The sequence below is a fragment of the Phragmites australis genome, chromosome 11 (genome assembly GCF_958298935.1).
Source record: "Phragmites australis chromosome 11, lpPhrAust1.1, whole genome shotgun sequence".
NCBI lineage: Eukaryota > Viridiplantae > Streptophyta > Magnoliopsida > Poales > Poaceae > Phragmites > Phragmites australis.
Window position 1 is genome coordinate 8,638,944 of NC_084931.1, and position 27,909 is coordinate 8,666,852.

At 46.1% G+C, this 27,909-nt stretch overlaps 1 protein-coding gene across 2 annotated transcripts; it reads left to right on the forward strand.

The window, feature by feature from the left end:
• The first annotated feature begins 22,342 nt into the window (after positions 1–22,342).
• On the forward strand, positions 22,343–27,337 carry LOC133885306 (GCN5-related N-acetyltransferase 3, chloroplastic). Of its 2 annotated transcripts, none has more exons than XM_062324997.1 (4): positions 22,343–22,960; positions 26,234–26,302; positions 26,739–26,795; positions 26,932–27,337. In XM_062324997.1, exons 1-4 carry the CDS (start codon positions 22,446–22,448, stop codon positions 27,011–27,013), a joined length of 723 nt encoding a protein of 240 aa, XP_062180981.1. In that variant the 5' UTR covers positions 22,343–22,445; the 3' UTR covers positions 27,014–27,337. The 2 variants fall into 2 exon arrangements, with proteins under 2 accessions (XP_062180981.1, XP_062180982.1); XM_062324998.1 differs by having other exon boundaries at positions 22,345–22,901; positions 26,244–26,302.
• The last annotated feature ends 572 nt before the right edge of the window (positions 27,338–27,909 follow it).

The following is a 27,909-nucleotide window of genomic DNA, read 5'->3' on the forward strand; positions in this document are numbered from 1 at the left end:
GGATGAGAGAGAGAGAGAGAGAGAGAGAGAGAGAGAGAGCGAGAGAGAGATTTGTGCCACTCAACCACCATGATTTTTCAAGTTTCTTTCTTCTCTTATTTGTAGACTCTTACAGACCGACCCTTACATGCAACCCATGCTCCGCAACTTGTGTTGCGTCACACGTCGCAACCAACGTCGGCACGCACGTTCATACGTCATGTCCCATGTTTCAGTCTTATACCTACCCTCACAATCCTGAGGCAAGCATGACAACGTGCGTTTGACTTGAACACAAAAGTAAAAAAGGACGGAAGCTGGCAGCAACAAGTTATTTCTAACAAACTCTCCCTAATCTTGTTGCGCCTTCTTGATCTTGATCATGCCGATTCTTGAACGAAGTTCTTGGAACCGAATGCGACCAAGTGGCTTGGTGAGGATGTCCGCGAGCTACCATTTGGAATCAGCAAACTCGAGATTGATCTGTCCTCCATCGACACAATCACGGATGAAGTGATAACGAGTGTCAATGTGTTTGCTCCTATCATGGAGGACTAGATTCTTACTAAGTGAGATGACAGACTTGTTGTCCACCATTAATGCTGGTACCTAGAGCTCTTCCCCAATGAGCTCACACAACAATCGAGTGAGCCAAACTCCCTGACACGTTGCTGTAGTCGTAGCTATGTACTCAGCTTCACATGTGGAGAGTGCGACCACTCTCTGTTTCTATGATTACCAGGAGATGGGACTATGGCTGAGAAGGAAGAGAACATCGGTCGTGCTCTTATGACCATCAAGGTCACCAGCCACATCGCTATCGCTGAAACCTGTCAGCTCCAGTGTGGCTCCTCCTTCCTTCTTGTACATGACATCATAGCCGCGAGTACCAGCCACATAGCGGAGGAGATGCTTGACTGCCGCGTAGTGATCTTCCCACGGATTCTCCATGTACTAGCTGACGTACCCACAACGAACATGATGTACGACTATGTGTGCACTAGATAGCGCAAACTAACAACAATGCTTCGGTAGTGCATCGCGTCAACTGGTGGTGTCGTGCTCGCCCTAGAGAGTTTGAACCACTCCTCCATTGGTGCAAAACACGGGTTGCATCCCTCCATGCCACTCCTCTCTAGGAGCTTGCTAGCATAAGAGCTCTGGCAGAGCGAGATGCCTCCCTCACCTTGACTCACCTCAATGCCGAGGTAGTAGGTGAGTAGGCCAAGATCACTCATGCATAACATTGACATCATCTCACACTTGAACTTGTCAATGTCGCCATAGCTTGGCCCGGTGATAATCAAATCATCAACATAGACGCTAACGAACAGCAGTCCTGGTCCAGCGTGACGCGTGTATAGAGCATGCTCGCTGGCACACTTGATGAAGCCTAATGTAGTGAGGCTCATGTCCAGCTTGGTGTTCCAGGCATGGGGTATAGAGCCTTATGCAGGCAGAGCACCTTGTCCTCTTGATGCTCGACGATAAAACCCGATGGTTGTTGCACGTAGACTTCTTTGGCGAGCTCCCCATTTAGGAATGTAAACTTCACGTCCATGTGGAGGACGAACCAGTCCTCATACGCTGCCAGTGCCAGTACTGTGCATATCGATTCCATCTGCGTGACGGGTGCGAACACTTCTTCAAAGTCAACACCCTCATACTAAACGTAGCCTTTTGCCACGAGTCACACCTTGTGCTTCACCAGCTCACCGTTCTCATTGCGCTAGACCTTGAACACCCACTGTAACCTGATCGACCTGTGTCCAATCAGTGAGTCAACGAGCTCCCTTGTTGTCCTCAATCGACTCCATCTCCTCCATCATCGTGTGGCGCCAGCACAGCTCTCACTCAGCCTCAGCGAAAGTGGCTAGTGTGAGGAATGGTGACATCCTAGGGGGTGAATTAGGACACTTAAAAACTAATGGCTCTAAAAACTTCACAAGATAAACCTATTTCAATTTCTATCTAAATGTGCTCTATATTTATCTAGTGTGTCTACTTTACCGCTCAAGAGGATTGCAACCTACTTTATCAAGGTAAATTGCAAGTACATAAATGTGAAAACATAAATAAGGTAGAGAGATAAACTCGACACAAAAGATTTTTATCCTATGGTATTGATGGCACATAAGCCACTCCTAGTCCATGTTGGAGCTCCACAAAGGATATGCTCTTGGTCACCAAGTCTCTTCCAGTCATGACTCTTGAGCTACCAAATCACCAAGACAAGGCCTCAAGCACGATGAGCTACCAAGGCGAGGTCTTACCACTAACCCCTCCTCCATTCACTTCTACGTTGTCTTCACTTTGAAGCTTTAGTCACAAAGACAAGGACCTCCGTGTCCCCGCACAATCTTCTTGCTGCCGCTCCACACCAAGTTGGAAGGTCAACAAGTTAACAACGAGTTACAAAGACTTCAAAGCGCCGGCGTACCTCTTGGTACACAGTTGGATCACTCCTTGATCCACTCTCTAGGTTGCAGCACCTAGCAGCACTTCTTTCTAGGCCTATAAGCACTAATCACTCTCTAATGGTGTGCTTAATTATCTTGAATGAATACTTTTAGCACTTTGATGGCTTGGATGTCTTCTTAAGTGTATATGGGCTTCTCTAGACTCCAGCACCTTCAAATGGCCGAGTGGGTGGGTATTTATAGCCTCAAAGTCGCCAACTAGCCATTGCTCCAATGGCTCAACTTTTACTGTGAACATCATACGATCCAGTGAGAATAGTAGTACAAGCACCGCACCATCCAGTGTGTACAATCTAAGAAACTAGCCGTTAGAACCCACTCAAAACCACTTCTGAATACCGGATTGCCCGGTGTATACTTCATCTCCATTATTGGACTATGCGGTATGTATACTTGAGCCTGACCAAGCCAACTTCTTCACTATTCAACTGTCTGGTGTATTGATCTTCTGATCACTGGACCTTCCAGTGTGTATATCTTTATCTTCTCCGAGTTCTAGGAAAACACTCTGGTGTGCCCAATATTTTCATCACCGGACCTTCTTGTGTATTGATCTTTAGTCTTCGACAGTTGCAGAGCTTCTGCTAAATGCTCTGGTGTACACTGATTTTGATCACCAGACCTTCCGGTGAGTACAATCTCATTTCAACTCAGTTTTTCATCCTTCTGGAAAATGCTCCAGTGTCTATACTTGTGGTATCATCGGACTATCTGATGTAGTCATTTTCCATGAGACTTCTCCAATTCAATCAACTTTGTCTTGACTTCGGTAGCTTCTTCATGTATTGCATCGATGAGACCTATGAACATATATTCTTGACAAACATGTTAGTTCCATTGACTATGTTGTCATTAATCACCAAAATCATAATCATGACCTAATAGGCACATTTTCGCTATAATCTCTCCATTTTTGGTGATTGATGATAACACAACCAAAGCAAGTGAAAACTAATAAATGATACTAATTGTAGAGAGTACAAAACCTTACTATATTGCTTGGATATATGTTCTTACCACTTAGTCCCCCTTTTGTTGTGGCTCTCTCTTTCTCCATTACCACTATCTCCTTTGATCGATCTATCCAAGAGCTTCTCCATTGCATGCTTTTGATACCAAATGTAGATGAGTTCCTCTTTGTCAATCTTAGCATCTTGCTTGTTCTCTACTAGGCACGCCTCTTATTTTAGTCGTCAAACTTCTCCCCCTTTGTCAATAATCTCAAAAAAAACTATAAACACATGTTGAACTTAAGGAAGAGCATTAGAGCACATGGGAGAGAGCTTCATAAAATCATGATCCATATGAAATGATACCAATTTAATAGATATACCAATTGTAAGGATAGAAGACATTGATATCAATTGAAAAAGATAAACAAGGATCATAAATCATGAAATTCACATGATATAATCTAAACTCCCCTATATGTGTGCATACATTTGATGAGACTCACTTGTGAATACCACTTATAGTAATGTAACAATATATGCACATCTAGACAATAAGTAGAGGTATGAAATTTAAGTCATATCATGCATGGAGGTAGCTTAAATGAACAAATGAATTGACAATGATACCAATTTAAGCCTTTAAGCATTGCATACCGCTGGAGATTTATTGATCACTCTATGAGACTAAAAAAAATTACTTGAAACACATGTTAGTCTCAAAATCATAACCCATAGGATGTACTCTACATAAATATGTGCATACAAGTGTTGAATACTTGTGAGAGATATGCACTTGTTATTGATAATAAGGAGGATTTATTCTATAGATCGGATCATGTCACATGAAAGATACCAATTGTGAAACTAGTGTTATAAAAGGAACCTACAACTAATAAACCATGTAGGTTGAGAAACACAAGCAACCTACCATATGAAAAATTTACACTAGACATTGTAATAAATTGAACTGAGAGCATGCAATTCTAGACAAGGCAAAGGAGCTATAATAATTGAAATATTTTGCATATAGCTCCATTACCTCTTTTACCTTTAGATAGGAATTTGGGTATTTGATGATCATGATCTTCATTAATGCGTCCAATCTTATGCACTTGGCTTCTTTGCTTGAACCTTCACTTCATCTTGCGAGCCAAGTATCCTCATCCCCAAGCTGACATGTGGACTTTAAGTCTTCTTTAGAACTCAAATTGATTGGGATCTTTCACACAAGATTACAAAATCACAACACGTAATCACAACCAAGATTGCACACATTGATGGTAATCACAAACAAGATTTCACTGCTCTTCTTTCACACAAGATTCATTTCGCTACTATTCTTTTACACAAGATTCATTTGCTCTTATCCAAACAATTGCAACAGGGAGAACAATTAGAGAGCTTTCAGAACTCGACGTGATGTTCTAAAAGTCGTTGGTTGGGGTGGTGGGCGTGTGGGAAGGACGCCATCGGTCGCTGGATCTGAAGCAGTGTTTCAGGGGGTTGGTGGAGAGGATGGTGGTGCGCCCCTGTAGCTTGGTGGAACACGCATCCCATAGAATTCCACAAGATCATAAGCAACAAAAACAATAACCAAAAAGAGAAACAGAGTAAAGAAGATGGCGAATTTGGTGGAACACGCACCTCATGCAAGAGGACGAAATTGGGGTGGTTGAGCAGCATCAATGTCCCGATCTCCCTCCTAATCCGTCCATACCAATGGAATGAACCGATGTTAATCCATATGTTCGGCTATGGCTAGAGGGCAGCAGGCGAAACCGTTAGTGAAACCGAAGCAGCTGATCGATTAGAAATTGAGAGGAAGAATATGTATCTATCTATGTGGTCGTCAATGTAGAGGGAGAGGATCTTACTGCGGTCGAGGATCTTGACTGCGAAGTGGCCACCAGTGGCGAGGTGGAGCGCGTACTTGACCTTGTCGTAGTTGCCCTCCTCGAGGGTCCAACCGACCTCATACCTCCCTAGTAGTGACGCACGCGTGCATTCCTCCTCGACCTCGCTGTTGACCATTCACAAGCTCCAGGGGTGGGAAGAGATAACATGGAGAGAGAGAGAGAGAGAGAGAGAGAGAGAGAGAGAGAGAGAGAGAGAGATAGACTGGAGTGGTGGAGCGGTGACTCAGAAAATATCGCATGCGACTGAGCCAATGGATGCGAGTGGAGCCTAAATCAGATCGAAGTAAAATTACGAGTCTGATCGTATCACTACCAATTTGTCCTATAATCAGCACTGATGCATCAGTATCAATGCCGGTTCATGTTACAAACCGGCACTGATACATCAGTACTGGTTTGTAACATGAACTGGCACTGATACCGACTATCAGTGCCGGTTTTTAGCGGCTCTAACATGATTTGGAAGCGAGAGGTTAAGAACCGACAGTGATACATTTTCGTTGTCGGTTTTTGTACAACCGGCAGTGATGAATCGCTACTTATGGCTAGTTCTATAGTAGCATTGTACTTTGGAAGAAGAACTTGAAGTATTCTTCTCACCACTTGAACATCTTCAATTTGTGTCAATCCTAGCCCATTGATCTCATTGACAAGAATATTCAAACGTGAGTATATGTCATTAGAACTTTCATGGGTAAATTATTTGATGCTATTGAGGTTAGTAACAAGCACATGATATTTCTCATTGCACATACCCTTTGTGTCTTCATGTATTTCAAAGAGACTATTCCAAACATCATGTGCATTGGTGAGAGAATAAATACAATTAAATGCATCAACACATAAAGATGATAAAATGATACTATTTATCAATGCATCTAATTGTCTTTCTTTGTTTGTGAGGTGTTGCCTCATCTATTTCTCGATTATTCTCCAAATATCTAGACCTTTGGCTTGCAAATAACATGTCATTAGAATTATCTAACGGAGAAAATCAGTGCCGTAGAAATGTGGAGCTCTATGGGTATCTATCCCAACCCTGGGCATCACAAGTCTAGACGGTTAAACCTATCAAGAGCATGAGGCATTGATAGCAATTGTGAGGAACGGTGATGCCCTAAGAGAGTGAAGGTGAATTAGGACACTTAAAAACTAATGGCTCCAAAAACTTCACAAGATAAATCTATCTTAATTTCTATCTAAATATGCTCTAGATTTATCTAGCGTGTCTACTTTACCACCTCAAGAGGATTGCAACCTACTTTAGTAAGGTAAATTGTAAGTATGTAAATGTGAAAACATAAATAAGGTTGAGAGACAAACTCGGCACAAGGGATTTTTATCCCGTGGTATCGATAGCACACAAGCCACCCCTAGTTAATGTTGGAGCTCCACAAAGGATATACTCTCGGTTGCCAAGTCTTTTCCGGTCATGGCTCTTGAGCTACCAAGTCACCAAGACAAGACCTCAAGCACGATGAGCCAACCAAGCCACAAAGGTGAGGTCTCACCACTAACATCTCTTCCGGTCGCTTGTGCATTATCTTCACTTCAGAGCTTTAGTCACAAAGATAAGGGACTCTGCGTCCCTGTATAATCTTCTTGCCGCTGATGCACACCAAGTCGGTGGGTCAACAAGTTACAGGCGAGTCACAAAGACTCAAAGGCGCCGACGTACCTCTCGGTACATGGTTGGATCACTCATTGATCTACTCTCTAGGTTGCAGCACCTAGCAACACTTCTCTTAGACCTATAAGCACTAATCACTCTCTAATGATATGCTTAATGGCCTTGAATGAACACTTGGATGTCTTCTCAAGTGTATATGGGCTTCTCTGGACTCCAACACCTTCAAATGACCGAGTGGGTGGGTATTTATAGCCTCAAACTCATCAACTAGCCGTTGCTCCAACGGCTCAACTTTACCGTGAACACTGGATGATCCGGTGACACTAGTAGTACAAGTACCAGACCATCCAATGTGTATAATCTGAGAAACTAGCCGTTAAAACCCACTTAGAACCACTTCTAAACACCGCATTGCCCGTTGTATACTTCATCTCCATCACTGGACTACGCGGTGTGTATAGTTGAGCCTGACCGAGCCAATTTCTTCACTATTTAACTGTTTGGTGTATTGATATTCTGATCACCGGATCTTCCAGTGTGTATATCTTCATCTTCTCTAATTTCTAAGAAAACACTTCGGTGTGCACTATCTTTTCATCACCAAACCTTCCGGTGTATTGATCTTCAGTCTTCGACAGTTGCAGAGCTTCTATTAAATGCTCCGGTGTACACTGATTCTGAACACCGGACTTTTTGGTGAGTACAATCTCATTTCAGCTCAGTTTTCCATCCTTCTAGAAAATACTCTGGTGTGTATACTTGTGGTATCACCGGACTATCTGGTGTAGTCATTTTTAGTAGGACTTCTCCAATTTAATCAAACTTTATCCTGACTTCGGTAGCTTCTTTATGTATTGCATCCATCAGACCTACTAACATATATTCTTGACAAACATATTATTTCCATTGACTATATTATCATTAATCACCAAAATCACAGTCATAGCCTAATAGGGCTTTTTTTGTTACAGCTGGCTCCTCTACACTCACCAAGTGCTACTTATGCTCCTTCAATTCTCGAGCTGCCTACCCACGTGGTATGGCATCACCCAAAATATCCTTGGCAATGCAGAAACGAAGTGACCCATCATCGTGCTCAGCGTCGAGGTATTGGGATGCATCGACCGGTGGTGTGGCAAAGCGAGTCGATGCTGGTTCCCCGGTATCGCTTCTAGCGGACATGAGGTCACAGTGGGCGGACCTGTGGTCGCAGAAGGCGGACCTATGGTTGCAGGGTGAGCTAGAGCATCCCGCACCGCCTCTGACCTCTGGTACCCTATGTACTCAACGATGAAGTTTGCTGTCAACACCTATGGTCGCTGGCTCATCTGTCGTTAACCAGACCCATCACCTCTTCTCATTGAAGACCACATCATGGGAGACGTGTATGCGGTGTGCTCATGAGTCGAATTGCCTGTACGCCTTGGTTCCCGACTCATATCCGAGGAACACCATTGGAACGCTGCAATCATCAAGTTTCCGTAGGTTCAACTTGGTCACCTTGACATGCCCCATGCAACCAAATGTGCCAAGAACGAGATATCGTACGCCCTCCCATGCCAAGCCTCGAATGGTGTCACACCGCTCACACTCTTGGTTGGTGACCGGTTGAGGAGGAAGACCGCGGTGGTCACCGCCTCTTCCCAAAACATCACTGGCATCTTCTTCTCCTTGAGCAGATAGCGTGCCATCCTGATGATGGTCTGGTTGCGTTGTTCCACAACACCATTTTGCTATAGAAAGTATGGTGCTGTGAGGTGCACTCGACTCCCTGCTCAGCTCAATACTGCATGAACTCAACCAAGGTGAATTCACCACCCCGATCAGTCCGCATCACATGCAGTCACCGCTCGGTCTCTATCTTGACACGCGCTTGGAACTCCTTGATCACTGCGGGCGCCTCGTCCTTGTTGGTCAGCAGATGCAGCCACATATAGCGGTTGTGGTCGTCCACTAGCAACATGAAGTAGCTTCACCTGTCATGTGTCACCAGAGTGATGGGCCTGCACAGATCACTGTGCATGAGGTGCAAAAGACCCTTGGTGCGGTAGTTTGCCTCCTGCAAGAACGCATCATGTTGTTGCTTCCTAGCAAGACAACCGTCGCAAATCTCGCTAACATGGTCGATCTTCGATAGACCACGCATCATCTCGTGGTGTGCCAACTTCTTCAGTGTGTCAAAGTGTAGATGACCAAAACGGGCATGCCAGAGTCACGCCTCATCATCATGTCGCACGGCCAGTCACATCAACTGTGTGATGTTCAATTTGATCATATACAGCTGGTTCTTGGAGCTCATTACCTTGGCAAGAAGATGGCGCTCCCAATCCTAGATCCATAGCACTCCCCCGTCACAACACTTGGCAGCCTTGCTCATAGAGATGTCTAATGCTGATGATGTTGCTCTTTAGCTTGGGGATGAAGTAGACGTCCATGACAGCGCGATATTCTTTGTTCTTGCACTTGAACAACACCGTGCCATGACCTCGGATGTTGACGATGGAGTCATCCCCAAACTTGACCACGCCAACGATGCTGGTGTCAAGCTCCATGAACGCGTCGTCATTACCGGTCATGTGGTTGCTAGCGCAAGTTCCCAGATACCACACGTCGCTCTGGCTCTCACCTTCACAGCCAAGGTTCACCTGTGCCCGTGTCTCGTTGAACTCGACGCACCCAGGGTGCACACTTGTGCCATCAATAGTCCTGGTGTATGATCGAGGAGGCCGATTAGAGGGGGAGTGAATAGGTGGTTCTAAAAATTCTACAAGATATAACTGATTCTAATATGGAATTAAAATGATCGGTTACAACACAAATAAAACCCCCAAAATCTATGTCTCAATAGAAGTGATCAATTATATGTCTATGTCAAGCTTTGCAACTAGGGTGACATGTAAGCAATTATAATTCTAAGAATGAAAATTGCTCAAAGTAAATAAGCTTAAGTAGGCAAATCATAAAGGAGACACCAGATTTTTTACCGTGATCCTAGAGACTTGCCGGTCTCCCTTAATCCACGTTGAGGTGGATTTAAGCCTTTAATTGCTCCTCTATCAAGTATGCAATTCTGACCATGAAAAGAGGCTCACCACGAACAACTTAATCTTGAGCTAGATTTATCCAATGAACCACTCACTACCTCGATTCCACTAGAGTTGTACTTTATCGCTCCGACAAGGCGTGCACAAAGCCTCTTACAATCACACCAGACCTTCTTACAAGCTTCTTTGAGAAGATCACTGGATCACTATGCCATCATGCCGTCTAGGTGTTGGAAAACACCAAGAGGAACAAGCCAAGACGAACTCGACTCTCACCAAGTTTCTAAAGCTCAATCACTAATGCAAATGCACTTGATTCTTGCCTCACAACCCTCGCTATGTGCAACACACGAACAAATGTGTAGAGATGACTTTACTTAGCTCAAGGAGGCTCAATAGGTGTAGGAGAGATCCTCCAAGATGCTGGACATGAGTTATATATAGGCCATAACCCAAAATGTAGCCGTTGCCCAAAGTCCGACCTCTCTGCACATCTGGAGGTCAGATCGCAGTTCATTTGGCGGTCAGACTATCACTTTCAAACAGCTCTAAAACTAGTCGTTACATCCTTTTCAGCCTTCTAGCGGTCAGACCGGCCCTCTTGGTGGTCAAACCACGAGCCTCAAACAGAGGTCCGAAACTCTCTGTTCCTTGGCGGTCAAACTGGCAACACCTGGTGGTCAGACCAGCCACCCGTTCTAGGGAGATGAAATATCTCTGCAAGCTCCAGTGGTCAGATCGGCCATCTTGATGGTAAGACCGCCACCTTGGTGGTCAGTCTAGAGTTCTTGGTGGTCAGACCACCATTCATTGACCAGCACAACTAACACCCAAAGAAACGGCGATAACTTTCTAACTCAATGTTAGATTTGGGTGATCTTGGACTCTATGGAAATCTTATTCAGAGGGCTACACATTCTAACTAATTACTTGAACTCAAACACATTGGATCAAAACTAAAACATAGTCCAAAGATCCACCATAATGAAAATTGCATGAACCTTAACCCATTGCAAAACAAATTTGCAACCTAAAGGTTTCATACGACCAAGGCTTACAACATTCACTATGACAACTTGCAAGACACCTTTGCAAACTTAGTGACATGCCACATGGAGTAGGAACATGGACTTGAGCTATTTGCAAAACCCATTTACAAACAATATCATCCTACCAAAGAGAGTATACATATGCAAGATTGAGCTATCAACGAATGGTAAAACTCAAGCAATCGTCTAGATCCCTCTTAATAGTATAGTATTTATCCTATCAATCCAGTCATTTCTCTTCTCTAATCACCATTGACCGGCAAAAGAAAATACCCTATATTTTATACCTTTGCCTTGAGCTAGCTATCCCGTTGGACTTGACAAACACATCATCCGAGTCCCGATGCTTCTTCTAGGCTTGTCATCAAATCTTCACTTGAGCTTGATGCCGATGTTCATCCTCGCTTCGCATATCGATCCTCTATTGATCTTTCCGGAAGTTTGGTGAAGTTCACTTGATTGCTTCCCTTGAAAAAGCATGGAAGACTTCTCTCTTTTCACGTCATCTTCATCCGGTTCACCACCGAGGTATGAACCACAAACATCAAGCATACAAGTTATTCACTAAGCTTGTCTTGATCTTACTCTTCCAACTCGGCACATTGGATATCTCAATTCAATATTTGCCTTGATATGGAACCTAACTCTAACTTACTCTCAAGCACATAGCATATGAGTTAGTTTATAAAACTCAATTGATAATTTCATACTTTTAGCTACTTAATCTCCGCAAGTAACTTTGGTCTTCACGTTTATTGGCAATATTCTTAAGACCATCCTCAAACTCTAAGGTCTCTTTCTTTCTAGCTTCTTCTTCTTCACATGAGTATCACTTAGAGCTCAATAACCTTGATGAATATCTTCTCATCTTAGGGCATTCCTTGATGAATCTATGCTCAATCCTCCATGCATTACCTATGGAAATAACCTACTAACAATTCTCAACACAATTGTTAGTCTATAGGTATTATCATTAATTACTAAAATCACACTTAGGGGCTAGATGCACCTTCACCTGGCTCGTTGTCGTCACCCTGTGCGAGTGAGCTCGCTTGTTGCACTTTGGCTGCCGGCAGTCCTTGGCCCAATGTCCAAGTTTTCCCTAGTTTCGGCACTTGTCATTGTTGATGTCACGCCTGGACTCTTGCTTATCATCATGTCCGTTGGAATCACCCTTCTTCTAGCTTGGCCTATCTCGGTGGTGTCCATGGCCACCACCCTTGCCTGAGTTGGAGGAGACCTCCCCTGGTTGCCGATCCTTCAGCCACACCACCCACTTCGCCTTGGTGAATAGGAGCTACCCGCTTGCATTCGTTGAAGCTACTAGCGTGCACCGGTCCTCGATGACCTTCAACCAATTGGTCACCTCCTCGATGGATAGAGTGGATAAATCAAGCAGGGTGTCAATGGACATGGCGATCTGTGCAAACCTGGGAGGCACCACACACATGTACTTTTCGACGACAACCGTGCCATCAATGACCTCACCGATGGTCGCCATCTAGTTCACTAGACTGCTTAGGCGCAGCGAAATCCTCCATCATCTCACCGTCACGAAACTCGATCGCCTCATACTCCTTGCGTAGCTGCTGGGCTTTCAGTTTCCATATGCGATCGGTGCCGACGCGCATGGCTTTGAGGCTGCTCGAAACCTCCTTGCGGTGGGTTTGGATGCCAACACAGAAATCATCTTCGATGAAACCGCCCAGAGAATGGCCTCTAGCGCCATCCAGTCTTCTTGTTCCTTGGCGCCGCCAATGTTGATGGCGTCCCGAAGCCCATGAGCTTGGAGCATCACCTTCATCATCAAAGACCAATCACTGTAGTTTGTTCGAGTGAGTGTTGGATACGCCGTCGAGCCTCCAACCTCTCGTACCGTCTGCTACACCATGAGCACATGGCCACCGTCACGATGGTTCCATCCTCAGTGCGGAGGGGGAGAAGGAGACCCATCCTCGTCGCGGTGGAGTCTGGGAAAGCTTCGAGCCTGCTGGAGCCCATGATTCTGACATGGCGTAGGAGCGGAGATACCAAGGCTCTGATACCAATTTTTGACCTTTGATCTTTATCGAGCGTATGCAAGCACTGCTCACTGAACTCTCTGACCACTCCCGCGATCGCTCACAACCACTCATGACCACTGGACTAATGCTAGCGACCACACACAGGCCCACTCGAGCACTGCTCGCAAGAACACATAAACACTTGTATGCGAGAGAGAGAGAGAGAGAGAGAGAGAGAGAGAGAGAGAGAGAGAGAGAGAGATTTTTGTGCCGCTCAACCACCGTGATTTTTCAGGTTTCTTTCTTCTCTTATTTATAGACTCTTACAGATCGACCCTTATATGTGATCTATGCTCCGTAACTTATGCTGCATCGCACGTCGCAGCTAACATAAGCACTCACATTCATACGTTTTGTCCAACGTCTCAGTCTTATACCTATCTGCACGTTCCTGATACAAGCATAACAACATGCGTTTAACTCAAACACAAAGACCTACAAAAGATAGAAGCTGACAGTAACAAGTTATTTCTAACACCGGAAATCCCCGGTCGTTTCCTCTTGTACTCTGTATTAGTTAGAGCCACCCGCATGCTAAATCTTTCTTTGCTCCCTTTTTGTCAAATATCGTGTCAATGACCATCTTGGATTGGATTTAAGCGGCATTTAGCCCTTCCTTTCGGTGCTCAAGAGCTCACGCATGGAGCTTGTCTGGCAAGTGAGCCAGTTCTGCATTAGTAACTTTGTAATTTCTATGTGTCACATCGTTATGGTCTAATGATTTGATATTAGTTATTTATTTGTGATTGATCCTCTTTGTCAGTCATTTAGTAAGGAGCTATAGCAGATCACACTCAATTGTTTGCTAAACCAACAATAGGGTCTAGACCATTGATGAAAAAAATCGGCCAATCAGTCAATTAATTGATGATCAACAAGGCAACAAGTAGATTAGCCTGTTATCAGCTCTAAAATTGACTGATCGATTAATCGGTTTGACAACCTAATTAATCGGGTTTACTTGACGATTAATCCCCTAACTTGGTCGCTAAATGACTCGTCTTGCTCCAAGCTTTGACCAAAGAGAATGGAGAGGATAAACTAATGGATATTTGAGCCTACAACTTATCAACTTATTTATTTTGCTAAATAGAACTTATTTGAGTTAGATGAACTATGTGTTTATGTGAATTGTGATTACATGAACTGTTATCATGTGTGCTGGACTGCTGTCCTTTTTATTGTATTTGAGACATTTGAGTCTATTTTTTTGTGTTTGGTTGAATGAGAATGATTGCTATTTTTTTTTTAGAATTCATAGTTTATATTGAAGCACGTACTCATAGATTATTATTTATTTTGCAGATTTACCGCTTTCCAAACAAGCATTCATCATCAAAACTACAATATCAGGCAATCAAGATAACACCTTATTGTTTTAGTTAGTTCTTAGCATCTTATTCATGTTTATATAAATAATTTATACCAACCGATTAATAGTCGATCGATTAACTCAGTTAATCACCGACTAACCGATTAATGCTTACTCCCTGGCTGGCCGAGCAGCTACCTATCGCCTACTTTTTGAATAATGGTCTAGACATTTTAAAATTCAGTGTAGACTATAGGGTACCGATCTATGTGTTGGCGTTCCACATTCTATCGATGGATGATGTTTTATTCTGTTGGTTATTTAGGTCCTAGTGATGAAAGGAATATGGCATTGTGTTTATGCCTGAAAGAACTGTCAGTGTGTATCTATAAACTTTATAGGCTATTATTGCTCTATTGACTTATTTCTGATATTGCTCTATTGTTGCTCTATTTACTTATTTGGGTCTGATCTTTCTGGATCAATGCCATTTGGGCTAGAAAACATTCAGAGAATAATGTTTCATTTTATCAGTTGATGAGTTTAATTTGTTATTGTTGATAATTCTTTTTGTAGAATAGTTTTTATTTACGATTAACTGATGAGTTCTAATGAATAAATCAGATAGGGATAAAACTTCATCAACTTTGGGAGGTTCTAAGCTCCACTTATTAACCTTGTTAATGGTTGAATTAGGCTTACTTTTAATCACCGTAGTAGTAGACCAATCTGAACCATATCCGCGGTATGTTTATTTGTAATATTTGGATCTCTTCCATGGCAGTCATGGTCTTTTCAGAAGAGGTTGTTCGGCTTAGGTCCGCAATACTTTGTCAAGTGTTTTTATTGAGTTAATTTGACTTAATTGCCGAGAGATGATCGATCAAATGAAATTCATAGAGAATTTTTCTGCTGTTTTCTATAAGTGAACTCATAGTTGCATTCATGGGTCTATAAGCTAAAAGGTTTGCTTTCTAAAAGATGAGAATAGCAGACTAGTGGATCGAAGGGAAAGAGGGATATATTTATGCGTTTCATCGCATGCGGGCCACTAGGTTCACATTCTTCCACCTCCTATACAGAGATGAAGCCATGACCCCCACCAAGGTCAAGGCCTGCTCACTCAGGGTACAACTCCCACAAACTGACGGAGAAAAGGAGCTCTCCCTCGACTTTACCGAAGGCACTCGACTCCATGCTATTCAGAACCTAGATCACTACATTAAGAAAATTAAGGCTTGGTACGATCCAAGGGTTACGCTGCGAAACTTCAAACCCGGCAAACTAGTGCTTCGACGCGCCCTAGCCTAGGGAAAGCTATGCAACAAATGGGAAGGCCCATACCTGGTACTCAAGTCTAACAGACCCGGCTCCTACCGACTGGCCCATACAGTGGGGACCCCCCTCGAACACAGTTGGAACGCAGAGACCCTCCGCATGTATTATCTATAAAGAACCCCAACCTTAATACCCCAAAAAACCCAGCATCTTGAAGGCTTAAGCCTCCGTGCTGGACGGGTATTCTGTCCGCCATCTTTAAGGTCTCGCCAACCTACGTGGCGGATAGGCAAAGACCGCTCCAGCATCTTGAAGGCATAAGCCTCCGTGCTGGACATGCATTCCATCCGCCATCTTTAAGGTCTCGCTAACCTACGTGACGGATAGGCAAAAACCGCTCCAACATCTTGAAGACATAAGCCTTCGTGCTGGACAAGCGTTCCGTCCATCATCTTTAAGGTCTAGCTAACCTACGTGGCGGATTGGCAAAGATCGCTCCAGCATCTTGAAGATAAAAGTCTCCATGCTGGACAGGCATTCCATCCGTCATCATTTGGGCCTAGCAAACCTAAAATATCGGATAGGCAAAGATCGCTCTGGCATCTTGAACGTAGTGCCTTCATACTGGACAGGCATAACACCCCCATCATTTCTAAAGCCAGGCCGCCCTAGACATGTAGAGGGGTTAAAAACCCCAACAAAACTGAGTCTGTCACCTGACCCTTCCGATGCCCCTTGAAGTCTCACACCCCATGGCCACTAGACAACCACAAGATGCGAAGGGGTTGGGACAAGGGGCACAGGCGAAATGTCGGCGAAGGGGTTGGGACAAGGGGCACAGGCGAAATGTCGGCGCGATCAATCATAAAAAAGGGAGAGGAAAAAGAACATACAAAAGTCTTTTTATACAGTTAACCGCTATACATTGAATCTATGCCCAGAAAATTGGCTAGCCTACTACGCCCCCCTATACCACTATGGGAAGACGAGGGTGCCCAACCGCCACACCTCCCAGACACACCACGGGACCTGGAGAGTCGTCCACGACAACTGCGCACGGGAGGCCGATGCGAGCCCCCTCCACCAAAGGGGCTGCTGCCCGAAATAGAGACTCGACCTCGGGAAGACGAAAGATCCGCCGGGAAAGGATACGAGTCGAAGGCCGAGAAGTTCAGCTCTTCCCCCTACCCCGCCGACGAGGCCTCCATGGCTTGTGCCTCCTCCACCTTCACCTCACCCAAGATAGACTCAAGAATTTCCAAAGGCACCCTTCCGTCAGAACCCTGGGGAAGGACGAAGCGAGGTAAGAAGCGTGAGCCGGCAACCTCCCGGGCTGTTCGGGCCACACACTAGTCATCTCTTGCAGTAAAGCATACATCCGGAGCGAACACCGGGGGATCCTCTGGCTCAATCTTAACCAAAACATCGGCAGCCACCTACGGGTCAACATGCCCATCGGAATCGCGGGGCATAACAAAGCGACTCCGCCGACGAATGAACAGAGTAGCCCCCAACGCACCAGACGCACTCGATCCCTCCCTGGAGGCACTATCCAAGGTACGGACGAGGCCTCCTCCAGCCTCGTGCCGCCGTACCTATACATGCAGAGCAGACTCCGGTTGAAACTCAAAGGCTCAAACATCCCACAAACAACACAGGTAAAACACAGGAAGATAGGCGTGGTTTCCATCAAATAAAGGAAAGGTTATATACATAAAGCAGAAGAAGGTGGTCAACATACTAGAACTTAGCCCCCCTCTCCGGGAAAGAAAAGAAAACAAAGACAGCCGTGATAGAGCTACACCTCCGGGGCATCCACGCTTGGCTCCGGAGGGGCAACAACGTCAGACAAAGCTCCCCCAAAGGGTCGCGAAGCGCTCGTGGACTCCGAGTGAAGCACCAGGCCTCCCAACAAAGAACTCGGGCGAAGTCCCCCGAGGCACCCGGAGTCCCATGACCGGCCATAAAGCGCAGCGTCATGCTCCGGCCATGCTTCGCCCATACTCCACGACGAAAGCTCTCCAAGGCTGCGCCAATCTCCACCGGAGGTGCCTCTGGCTGGAAGGCCTCGACCACAAAGTCCGGCACCTGCCGCTCCAGTGCTTCGAAGGGACCAACCTCTGCCTGGTGTAGCAGGGTCAGCTGAAGTGCAGCAGCCACATGAACGCTGGACCTCGCATAGACCTCGCGACCCTAACCATAACCTTCGTGGCAGACCGAAGCCAGAAGAGCGGCATGATCGATGCCTCCGAGTCAGAGGGCAGTGGCAGACACCAAGCTCCTAGGCCGCTCAAGGCATCAAAGGTAATCCAGGCCACCTCCGACACTAGCGCCGTTAACTGTTCGCACTCTAAACGCAGTGCCCCCTTCGATTCCTGAACCTCCTCCAGCTCTCGCTACATATTTACCACCACCGCTCGAAGGGTGTCAACGTCACTCTCGGCGGACACACGGGCTACGTTGGCCACATTGACAACCTCCTTCGCCTCCCAGAGGTCTTTGGCAGCCTTCTGTGCCTCAGCCTCCGCACGCTCATGAAGCACATCTCCTCATGAAGACGGCCCTCCGCGAACACTGCCCATTTTCGGGCCTCTTCCAAAGCCTGCCGTCCACCACCTCCCAGCGCCCTCGTCAAAATTACTTGTTACAAAGCACCACAAAAAGATAGAAAAAGACAAGATAAGCTACCCAGGACCGAACACTGAACCCGACGATCATAACTAATACTACCGACCTGAAGGACCGCCGCCGCCAATCGCTGGGCCTCCGAGGCCCTAAGGGGTGGAGTCAAGGTCGCATCCACCTCGAAGGTCGCTACAAAAAAGAAATACAAATTAAGATCCCAGCGCACGACCAAAAGGGTATGACTAACAAAGCAAACTACACCTGGTTCCCCCGAACCTCTTACAAGAGGACTCGTAGCATCCTCAACATCCGAGTCAACAAGACCGCAATCGAAGTCCACGGAGGCCACACCTTTCCGTTGGCTCTGGCCGTGACCAGTAATATCCGGGGAGGCTCGGTCCTTCCCTCGGTCATCGCCGCCACCCTGGCCGTTGCCTCCGGACTGATCGCTCAAACTCCCAACCTGCCTCAGGCGTTTCTTGCGAACTAGGGGCACCTCCGACGACTCGGCATCGAAATAGTATGCGAGCCTCCGAATGCTGAAGGCCGCTGGGCCTGGAGCATCCTCGTACAAATGGGGGGGGGCCTGCACGCGCTCATTTTCCAGCAACCCTAGGCTCTGGAGGATCCCGCCATGCCGGAGCCCCCACGCCAAGGTAAAAACAGATATGATTGTACCGCTCCCAACTCCGTGCCAGGGCCACCCGCTGCTCCCGCTCCACAATATTAGGGGGCCCAGGATCACCACCGTGATCTCCGCCGCGTGCTCCAGCGGGAGGTAGCTCTTTGAAAGAAAAAAGACGGCTCACATCGGCAAATCGAGAATCCAACTACAAAAGGAACTCACCATCGCTGACGAGCGGACCGGAATACACCTTCGGCCACTCTTCCGTACCTTGCTCAAAAACGAAGTTCTAGCCCGTTTGGAGGGGCCGGACACACAACATGGTGAACTCCTCCACGAGGTCACGCATGCTCATCTTCTCGGCCACCCTCTAGAGAAGGGCCAGCCGTGAGGCGAACTAGTTCATCCGTAATCCCCGTCTCCGGCTCCGGAACATACGCGATATCTTGATTCGTGGAGCGAAGGGGCGATGCAAGGCCGACGTTGTAGTAAAACCACCGCTGCAACCAGCCGGTAGACCACCAACCGTTGATGGCCTTCACCGGGAAGGCATCACGATACTACGGCCGTATCTGGAAGTTGATACTCCCGAAACTAAGGGGCCTCTTCGTCCCCTTGACCTTGATCAACTTCGGCTGGCAACTGGCAAAGTGGAGGGCTGCGAAGAAATCCGCCCTCCCTTCACACCCCTCCGTCTGCATGGCCCACTCAAAGGTGGCTAGGCGGGCAATGGCATTGGCGTGGAGCTGCGGGAGCTCCACGTAGAAGTGGCGGTGCACCTCTTCAAGCAACGACACCGAAGGAAAACCCAGGCCCGCCTCGAAGAAGGCTTCAAACACCACGACCTCATGGGCCAGAGGCTTCGGGACTTCCTCGCCCAGCGAAGGCCAAGCGACGGCTCGGGAGGGGATTTTCCCCTCCCTAACCATCCGGTCGAGCTCCTCGTCACCTATGATAGACGATCCCAGCGCGGTGGTTTGCCAGGAGTGGCTTTTGCTGTCACGCTGGAGCTCCACTCTCGATGGTGGCCCCATCGGCAACGAGGAAGCCGATGGCACCTGAGGGTCCCCGCCACGGCTACTCCGGCTATCTCCCCTGCTGCCCGAGTTTTGACTTCACTCAGGGTACTCAGGTCAGCCATATGACCCGTAAGAGGGTGGCGAAAGGCGCTGAATTACGAGAGAGAGGGGAGTAGAGATCAAGTAACAACTCACGCAAGGCAAAAGGCGCCGAAGACAAAGGTAGATGAGAATGAGGAGTCGGCAAAAGGGTTGCTCTAGGCAATCTCCCTCCTTCTACAAATAGGGAGCAACTTGCCCCCTCTAGGCGGTGGGCGCATGCGCCGTCCTTTTGTCTGCCACGTCGAAATCATAGGGGAGCGAAAGTGACTCCCTTATCCCCCAACGACAAGACGACACGCATCCCACGCTCCGCCAGGTAGGACAGGACTACACCTCTCCCCAGGGCACATTCAATGCCCCCTGTCGCCAATGTCATCCAACATGTTGTTCCGTCACCCGGGTCAAATCATCCCGGGCAAGCCAAGCGATTCTCGAACCACGAGCCATCAACCACAAGGCAGGGACTACCGGAGGCCCTGCTCCGAAGGAACCGCGGGCCCGACCGCTCCACTGGCTACCCCCGCAAGGGGCTATTGTGGGGGTTGTTATTAAGGACCCCTGACGACCCCTTAGCTTAATTAGCTCAGCCTCCTAAAGGCTGAGCCTGTCTCCGCCTTCCGAAGCCCAGCTTCTCAAAGGTTCGGTTTCCGAGGCCAAAGCCTCCCCTTCCGAAGCCCTGGCCTTCCGGAGCTTAGTCTCCCAAAGGGCCTGATCCCTGAGGCTTCGGCCTCCCGCTGCTCGGGCCGGCTTCCCGGAGATTACTGGGTGAGTCATCAGGCCTCAGAAAAAATCTGCCAAAAGGGAAGAACTAGTCGTACTTTACCTACGAGGAAATGACCGGTATTAAATACCTAGGCTAGTGGACGCCGCTCTGACACCCCAGCACGATGGTACCTATCCTGACACCCCTGGCAGTACGGCACCCGGCCGCAATTGGCGATCGACTCGCCCCCTTCAAGGGACAGGCACCACGATAGTTACTATAGTGGATATTTATCTCCTAAAAAGGGTAGAAAGTAATTATCCGAGATAAGGCCCAGTGATTTGGTCAGATGCTAGATATTTGTACATTGTGATAACTTGTACGTCAAGCTACGTATAGTCCTATAAATAAGAGCCCTGGTCGCCCGGGCAAGGAGGAGAGGACGAGATAGCAAAAAGACACAAAGGTGAAAAAACACCAAGTCACGCTGTGATACTCCCTCCAGATCAATCCATTTTTTCTACCATCAATACATTTATGGTGTTCCTTTTAAACTTCGTCTCCAAACTTAAGTCTCCTCCTTAAAAAAAACTCACACCATACTGACTTGGGCAACTCTTGCTCCAACAATATATACTTAATAAACATATTAATCTATTAATTATATTATCATTAATTATCAAAATCAGACCATATTCATTGCATCCGGCTCCGTGTGATTGCATATCAAAACCCGTCTATATTTTTATCTTCAGCCATCACTGTAAGCCCATGGTGACACTCGTCTCCTTCGTCGGTGTACATGTGGGTATCTTCAAAACACTCATCTCCCTCAAGTAGCTTTAGCCAGCTACATATGTTATATTGATAGTCTGTGTACTTGAAACATTTCTCGAACTAAGTTAATTCTCACGAGAAATGAATTTTTTGAAAAGGTAACTTTCAGTTTGCTAATTGGATACCTCCCAGTAACAGATTCGCAATTACAAAAATAGTATACCATTCTTCTAGTGCAACTAGTTCTTAAATTCGATGTCATTCATGCAACGACTGCAATTACCATTAGCATTCACCATTAGTTAATACATGCAGTGCCCAATTTTGATCTCCATTTCTATTTTCCCCTTCCTTATTCTCTTTCTATTTCTCCTTGACCAAGTCAAAATCAAACGAAGAGATCTCTAGCTAACCCGAGCCACGGTGACAATGTTATTTCCACACGTGGAGCATCCAAGACCTTACTCGTGCATCGCCATTATCTTATATTGTTCATCACTTTATCTTCCTCGTCCTACCATCCCATCTACTCTAGTCACGCTATTAATGATAATATTTATAGTTTGTTTTGTACGGCTGTAGCTTTAAGATTTATATTGAATATATGAAGTTTATATAATAAAATAAAATAGTTTAAACTTTTATTTTTAATTTAAAATAAACATCAGATGACTTAATTAAATGCTATCAATTTATCTATAATTAAAAAAATTAAGCTATATTTAAACAGCTTTAAAAAATTAGATCTGAAATTACACTAAACGAGACCTTAGTGAAAAGGAGAGAAAGGAGAGGCCATAGTGCCCAAATCTCGGCCCTGGTCCATCCACACGACACCTCCATCGTCACTCTCATCACCATCCGACCAACGAGCCACCCACCGGTCAGCCATGCCCGCCTCCGCCAAGGTAGCGCGCCTCACCACCCTCGCCCTCTTCTCGCCGACCCCAAGCCCCTCCGGCGCCAAGCCCGTCAAGCCCAGGGCTAGGGCCCCGCCGCCCATCTCCGTCTCCATGGACCCCGCCCTCGTCGACCCGGCCCACTTGCAGGCGCTCATGCTCGCTTGCGCCCACTCCTGCGCCATCCGCCTGTCGCCGTCGCCGGCGCAGCCAGCCTCCCCCGGCGAGCCGGTCGACATCCACAAGCTCCGCACGGCGCTCGCCCACAGCTTCATCGTCGTGTCCGTCTTCTGCAGCGCCAGATCCTTGGCTAACGCCGGGGAGGGCCATAGGTTCCTGGGCCTGGGCTTGGACCTCGAACTCGGGCGGCTGGGGGAACGGAGGCTTGTCGGCTTCGGACGCGCCGTCTCCGACGTCGGTCTCACCGCCTCCGTCCATGACGTCGTGGTAATCTTCTCTCTTGTTGTTGTGAAATTGGCATTGGGGGCGCTCTCCTCTTTGATTAGGTATGTAAAAAATGATTTTTTTTTTAAGCCGGTGTACAAACTGTTTGAGGCATTTCGTTCCTGATAACGTAATATCTCCTTTTTTATTAGAACATTTTCTTGTTCTAACATTTCCTGCAGAAATGCCTATTTCTTTACGGAATTATTGATGACATTCTGGATACGGTCATTAGATTGGGATATGGATAATAGAGAAATGGGTAGTTGGTCCAACTGGTAACTTGAAATAGCAAGTTGATTTCATCTTCTAAACAAATATTAGAAATACGTAATATTGTGATTTTGTTGAAAGAAACAATAGTTCTGACACAATGTAACCATGTGAGGGCGATTTTAATTGCAGTTCAGGTTACGATAATTGCTAGAATCGTGTGTACTTCCTGCAGTGCTGATATGTCAATAGTCTTTTATGTTGTTCAAATTAACCAACTATTAGTAGTGTTTTTGTGTATATGTATTGGAACTCTCTTTATAGCATTAGGTACGACCTGGCAAGTGGCAACTTATTTGATTTTATTCTAGAAGGGAATGTTGGCCATCGGAGTGTGTAACTCAGCATCCTTGCTTTGATATCCCCTAATTCTGTTCCCAAATAGAAAACTTATAGCAGTGTTGCATGTTGTCGGATACCTCCTTTGGGGTCACCTCATGTAGCTCATACCAATCCCTGGATCAGTAACTGGTACGCACGAATTTCAACAGAAGTAGACATCACAGACATACATCGATTAAGTACGATAATAGGGTACAACACAAAGTTAATTACAATAAAAGCCCGTAGGTATAAATTATCAAACCCACACAGCACAACGGAAACGACGCAAAAGCGACTCATGCCCTATAGGTAGCTTGAGTGCAGACGAAACCAGCTTCTCTATTCTTCATCTTCCCTTTCAACAAAGTCGGCTTCTGGATCATCTGAGTCCACAATTAGCAAGTATGAGTACATAAGATACTCAGCAAGTCCTACCTCAAAGGGAGATATTAGATGCTTATGGGTAGATCAAGGATAAGACTGTAGAGTCTTTTAGGTTTTGCGGAAAGCTAGTTTTGTTGATGCAAGGTTCATTTTGCAAAAGCTACTTTTAATAAATACATTTTCGAAGAGAACACGTAAGTTGAGCTTATGGGGGTTGACGGCCTTGGGGGAGATACTTCCATCCCGCCAATTCCCACAAGTTTTTTGCCGGCGGACACACAGTCCAGGAGGCTTATTGGCACAAAGCCAAAACCCTTCTTTTCGAAAACACGGGCACGTTGCCCACTCATACACCAAGGAGGTACTCACGCTGAAAAGCTAATCACTGTGACCAAACCATAGCATGTCCTTGACCGAGGACACAGCTCTCCGGATAGGTTTAACACTTTGCAGAGGTTGTACATTTTACCCATAAGATATGCATAAGCTCCCATCTTAGCAACTGGTGGAGCTGTCATAACGAGATGCAACGACCTCACAACGTAGTCACAATAACCACCCATAGGGCACTAAGATACCAGAGGCCTTAGAAGATCCACGCGAAGGACCACTTGGCAATCCCAAGGTTTTGACTTAGCCTTAACAATATCACCAGCCGAACTTTGGGCTACGCACCACCCAAGTCTTCTCTTGGTCCCCATTGCCACTACCGGCCTCCGGGTGGGTACTGAACTAAGTCAGAGGGGTTAGGTCAAGTCTTGCCCATTCAAGCCATGTGGTTGTACGAGTAGATACTAGGTGAGATGTCACAACGAACCGGTTCTTATACAACCAAGACAAGAATCTCTCAGCAAGAACACCACAAAGGTGAACCTTGCTCCAAGGTAGTTCCCACCCTTGTGGGGCACCTTACTCACCCTCGTCAACACTACTCTAGAGTTTTCCCATGAACACAAGTTTTACACGCACACACATCAAGCACACATCACTTCACATTTTTGAAAAGCACGATTAACGTATGTAAATAATCTAGTTCTTTCTTTTGAGCAAAGCAATCCTAAGCATACTAGTAAACAAGCATTCATCCAAACAATCATTATAGTTGATGTTGGGAATCTTCTAGAGTTTCAACGGAATAAAGGTAATAATGACAAGGCATGGCATAAACAAGCTAGGTCATAACTATTCTAACATTTCTTTAAAATCACAACTATTAACTTAATCATGCATAATCCTATTATTTGAAACAGCGGCTCTACAGGTTGTATTTGAAAACATAGGGTCAATATGATCAACGGTTGTAGGACTTGCTTTCGTTGAAGTCCCCATCTGCTCCTTCTTCAAACTCCAGATCCTCGGGATCTTTCTTGAATGCTCCTTCCTCTAATAATCGCAACAACGACAAAGACGCACACGATCAATCAAACGGTTAAAACAATGACTAAACAATTTACAAAAATTATGAAATTGACATGATTAGGTAGATCTCGAAATTAGATGAATATCAGTGAAAGAATCGTTGAAAGCGGAGTTAGGATGGAGGAAAAATGAGCTTCGGAAGTTTTGCCGGGAGAGAAATTCAGAAAAAGAAAATAGGGGAATATTCCCGGAATATTCCGTTTGGGTCGGCTCAGGGCTCGGCTCAGCTTCTCGGCTCGGCTCACGGCTCGGCTCGGTGGGGCCCAACTGTCAGCTACGAAGAGAGAGAGAGAGATAAAAGAGAGAGAGAAGAGAGAGGGAGTCGGCTGACCGGCCCAGCTCGAGCGCGGAGAGAACGAGAGGGGCGAGAGAGAGGGAGGGGCGACGGGCGGCGGCGGGCCTCGCCGGCCGGGCTGGCGGACGGCGGCTAGCGACAGGAAGGCGGCGGCCGGCAGCGGTCCGGCATCGGGAGGGCGACGGCCGGCGACCGGAGGCCCAGGTACGCCCACAGGGGAGGGAAAGGAGAGAGGGAGAGAGAGAAGAGGGCCGGGGGGGCTCACCGGCGGCGGTGGCGCTCGGAGGGAGGCGGCGGAGTGCTCGGAGGGAGAGATGGAGGTGAGGATGGGGGGTGGGGAGTCTGTGTACTGTTCATCTCTTTAAATAGTACTGGCGACGGGCGGGCGCGCGGGGCGAGACGGCACGGGGCGTGAGGCAGCTGCACGGGGCGCGAGGTGACGGCGCGGGGCGTGAGGCGGCACGGGGCGCGAGGACTGCTGGTGCGGAGACGGGACTGCGCGGCGCGGCGTTGGCAAGCGGCGGGGTCACAGGGAGGGGACGGGAGAGACGGAAGAGAGAGGAAGAAGAGAGAAGGAGGGAGAAAGGGGAAGAAAAAAGAAATAGGGATTTGACACATGTGTTCATATGACTATCTTCAGTGACTTACAGGTACATCCATCACTGCAGAGGAGAGGAATTGGCCGAAAAATAGTTGAGAAAATTACAAGGTAACTTATAAATACTTTTTTTTTTGATAGGGGGGGGGGTGGTGTTTAAGGTGATGATTTTTGGAACGGGGGTTGACATGGCTTCCGTAGCACTGAAACATGAGGTCTTGTGCACATTTTCAAGCAAACTAAGAACGAAATGATAAAGAGGAAGTAAACAAAAGATAGATGTTTGCTATTGAACACATTAGTTTGGGAGCTCATAGATAGCAATCACAGTTGGCCTACAGATACCGAGTGATTTTTCTAATCATATTATGTGTTCGACTCCAATTATTAATGGATGTCTAATCGACTAATCTTAGAACAACAGGCAAATTTATGCAATGTGAAATACTTCAGTAATCAGTGTAAATACTTGTAAGCGGCAATATATTGATTTCTTGTCCAAAATTAGACTTCATCTAATATTCTGTTGCTGGGAAAATATCTGCAGGGCACTCCATAGCAGAGGCATATATGACATTTCTGCATTGTGTACAAAAAAGGAGAGGTATGGCATTATGTACAGAATATGAGTTTCATTATGCTTTTTTTGGCCACATTGTATCAATAAATGTAAAAATGTGAATGTCTTAATCATCAGCAATGTATCATGATGTTTATTTATATAATGGTACCTTTTGCAGGCCCTTTTTTGAAGCTTGTGGTTTCGGTGATGATATGATGGGTTCAACAACAATGTTGTATACAAGAAAAGTGCACAAATAGAATTCATGCAGAAGCTCACCAATCGGCACAATAATCTAGTTGATATGATAGCTTAGCTGTTGATGTTTACTGGAGCTATTTAAAACTACTACTACCAGTAAAGGGAATGATGAGCTGCGGCAGTGATCTCAGTGTTCCCACGTATTGGAGGGAATAAGTACAAGAAGAATTTAGAGAAGCCATTGTATACCATATCAGTATATGTGCAAGATAGCATTGTCTAGCATTTTTCAGAATTCAGATCAACATCAGTAAAAACAGCCGCTGACTGTAAAACTCACTGTGATTAGAGAGATCTGTATATATGGAATGAATGTTTCTACAGATTCCAACAATCTCCTTTTTTCACAGTTGTTTGCAAATAATACTTGAAAAAAGAGTGGATGAAAGGACGGGAACCTTGAGCGATCATATGCTCCTGTTTGTGTAAAGTTCGTGTGTTTGGATGTGAGCGTGCGTGTCTGTTGTGGGGGCGGGGGGGGGGGGTTACTTTAGGATTTTTTTATTTATTTGGTTGTGCAATGTCCTGGATAAATTATCTTACTGCTTCTAGTAATGAATGGTAGAAGGATGAACCAAGAAGATTGCCTATGTGTTTGCAAGCACAGATCATACATGGTTCATCATACAACTGCTTGGAACACTTGTTCATTCCGAGTTCTGAACACTGTCATTTTCGTTCTTGCATGTCCTGCAAAGATGCAGTCATTTTTCTGAATAGCAAGCAAATATTACCTAGTAAGAAAACAAAGACTTGGAATGTTGTAACCTTGTTGAAAGAAACAATGGCGCTGTGTGTTAAAGTGTGACAGCAGGTTAGGACAATTGACTGGGAAGGAAGTACAGAAGAAGTTTCTACATTGACAACGGAATCATATGTACTCCTTGCAATGCTG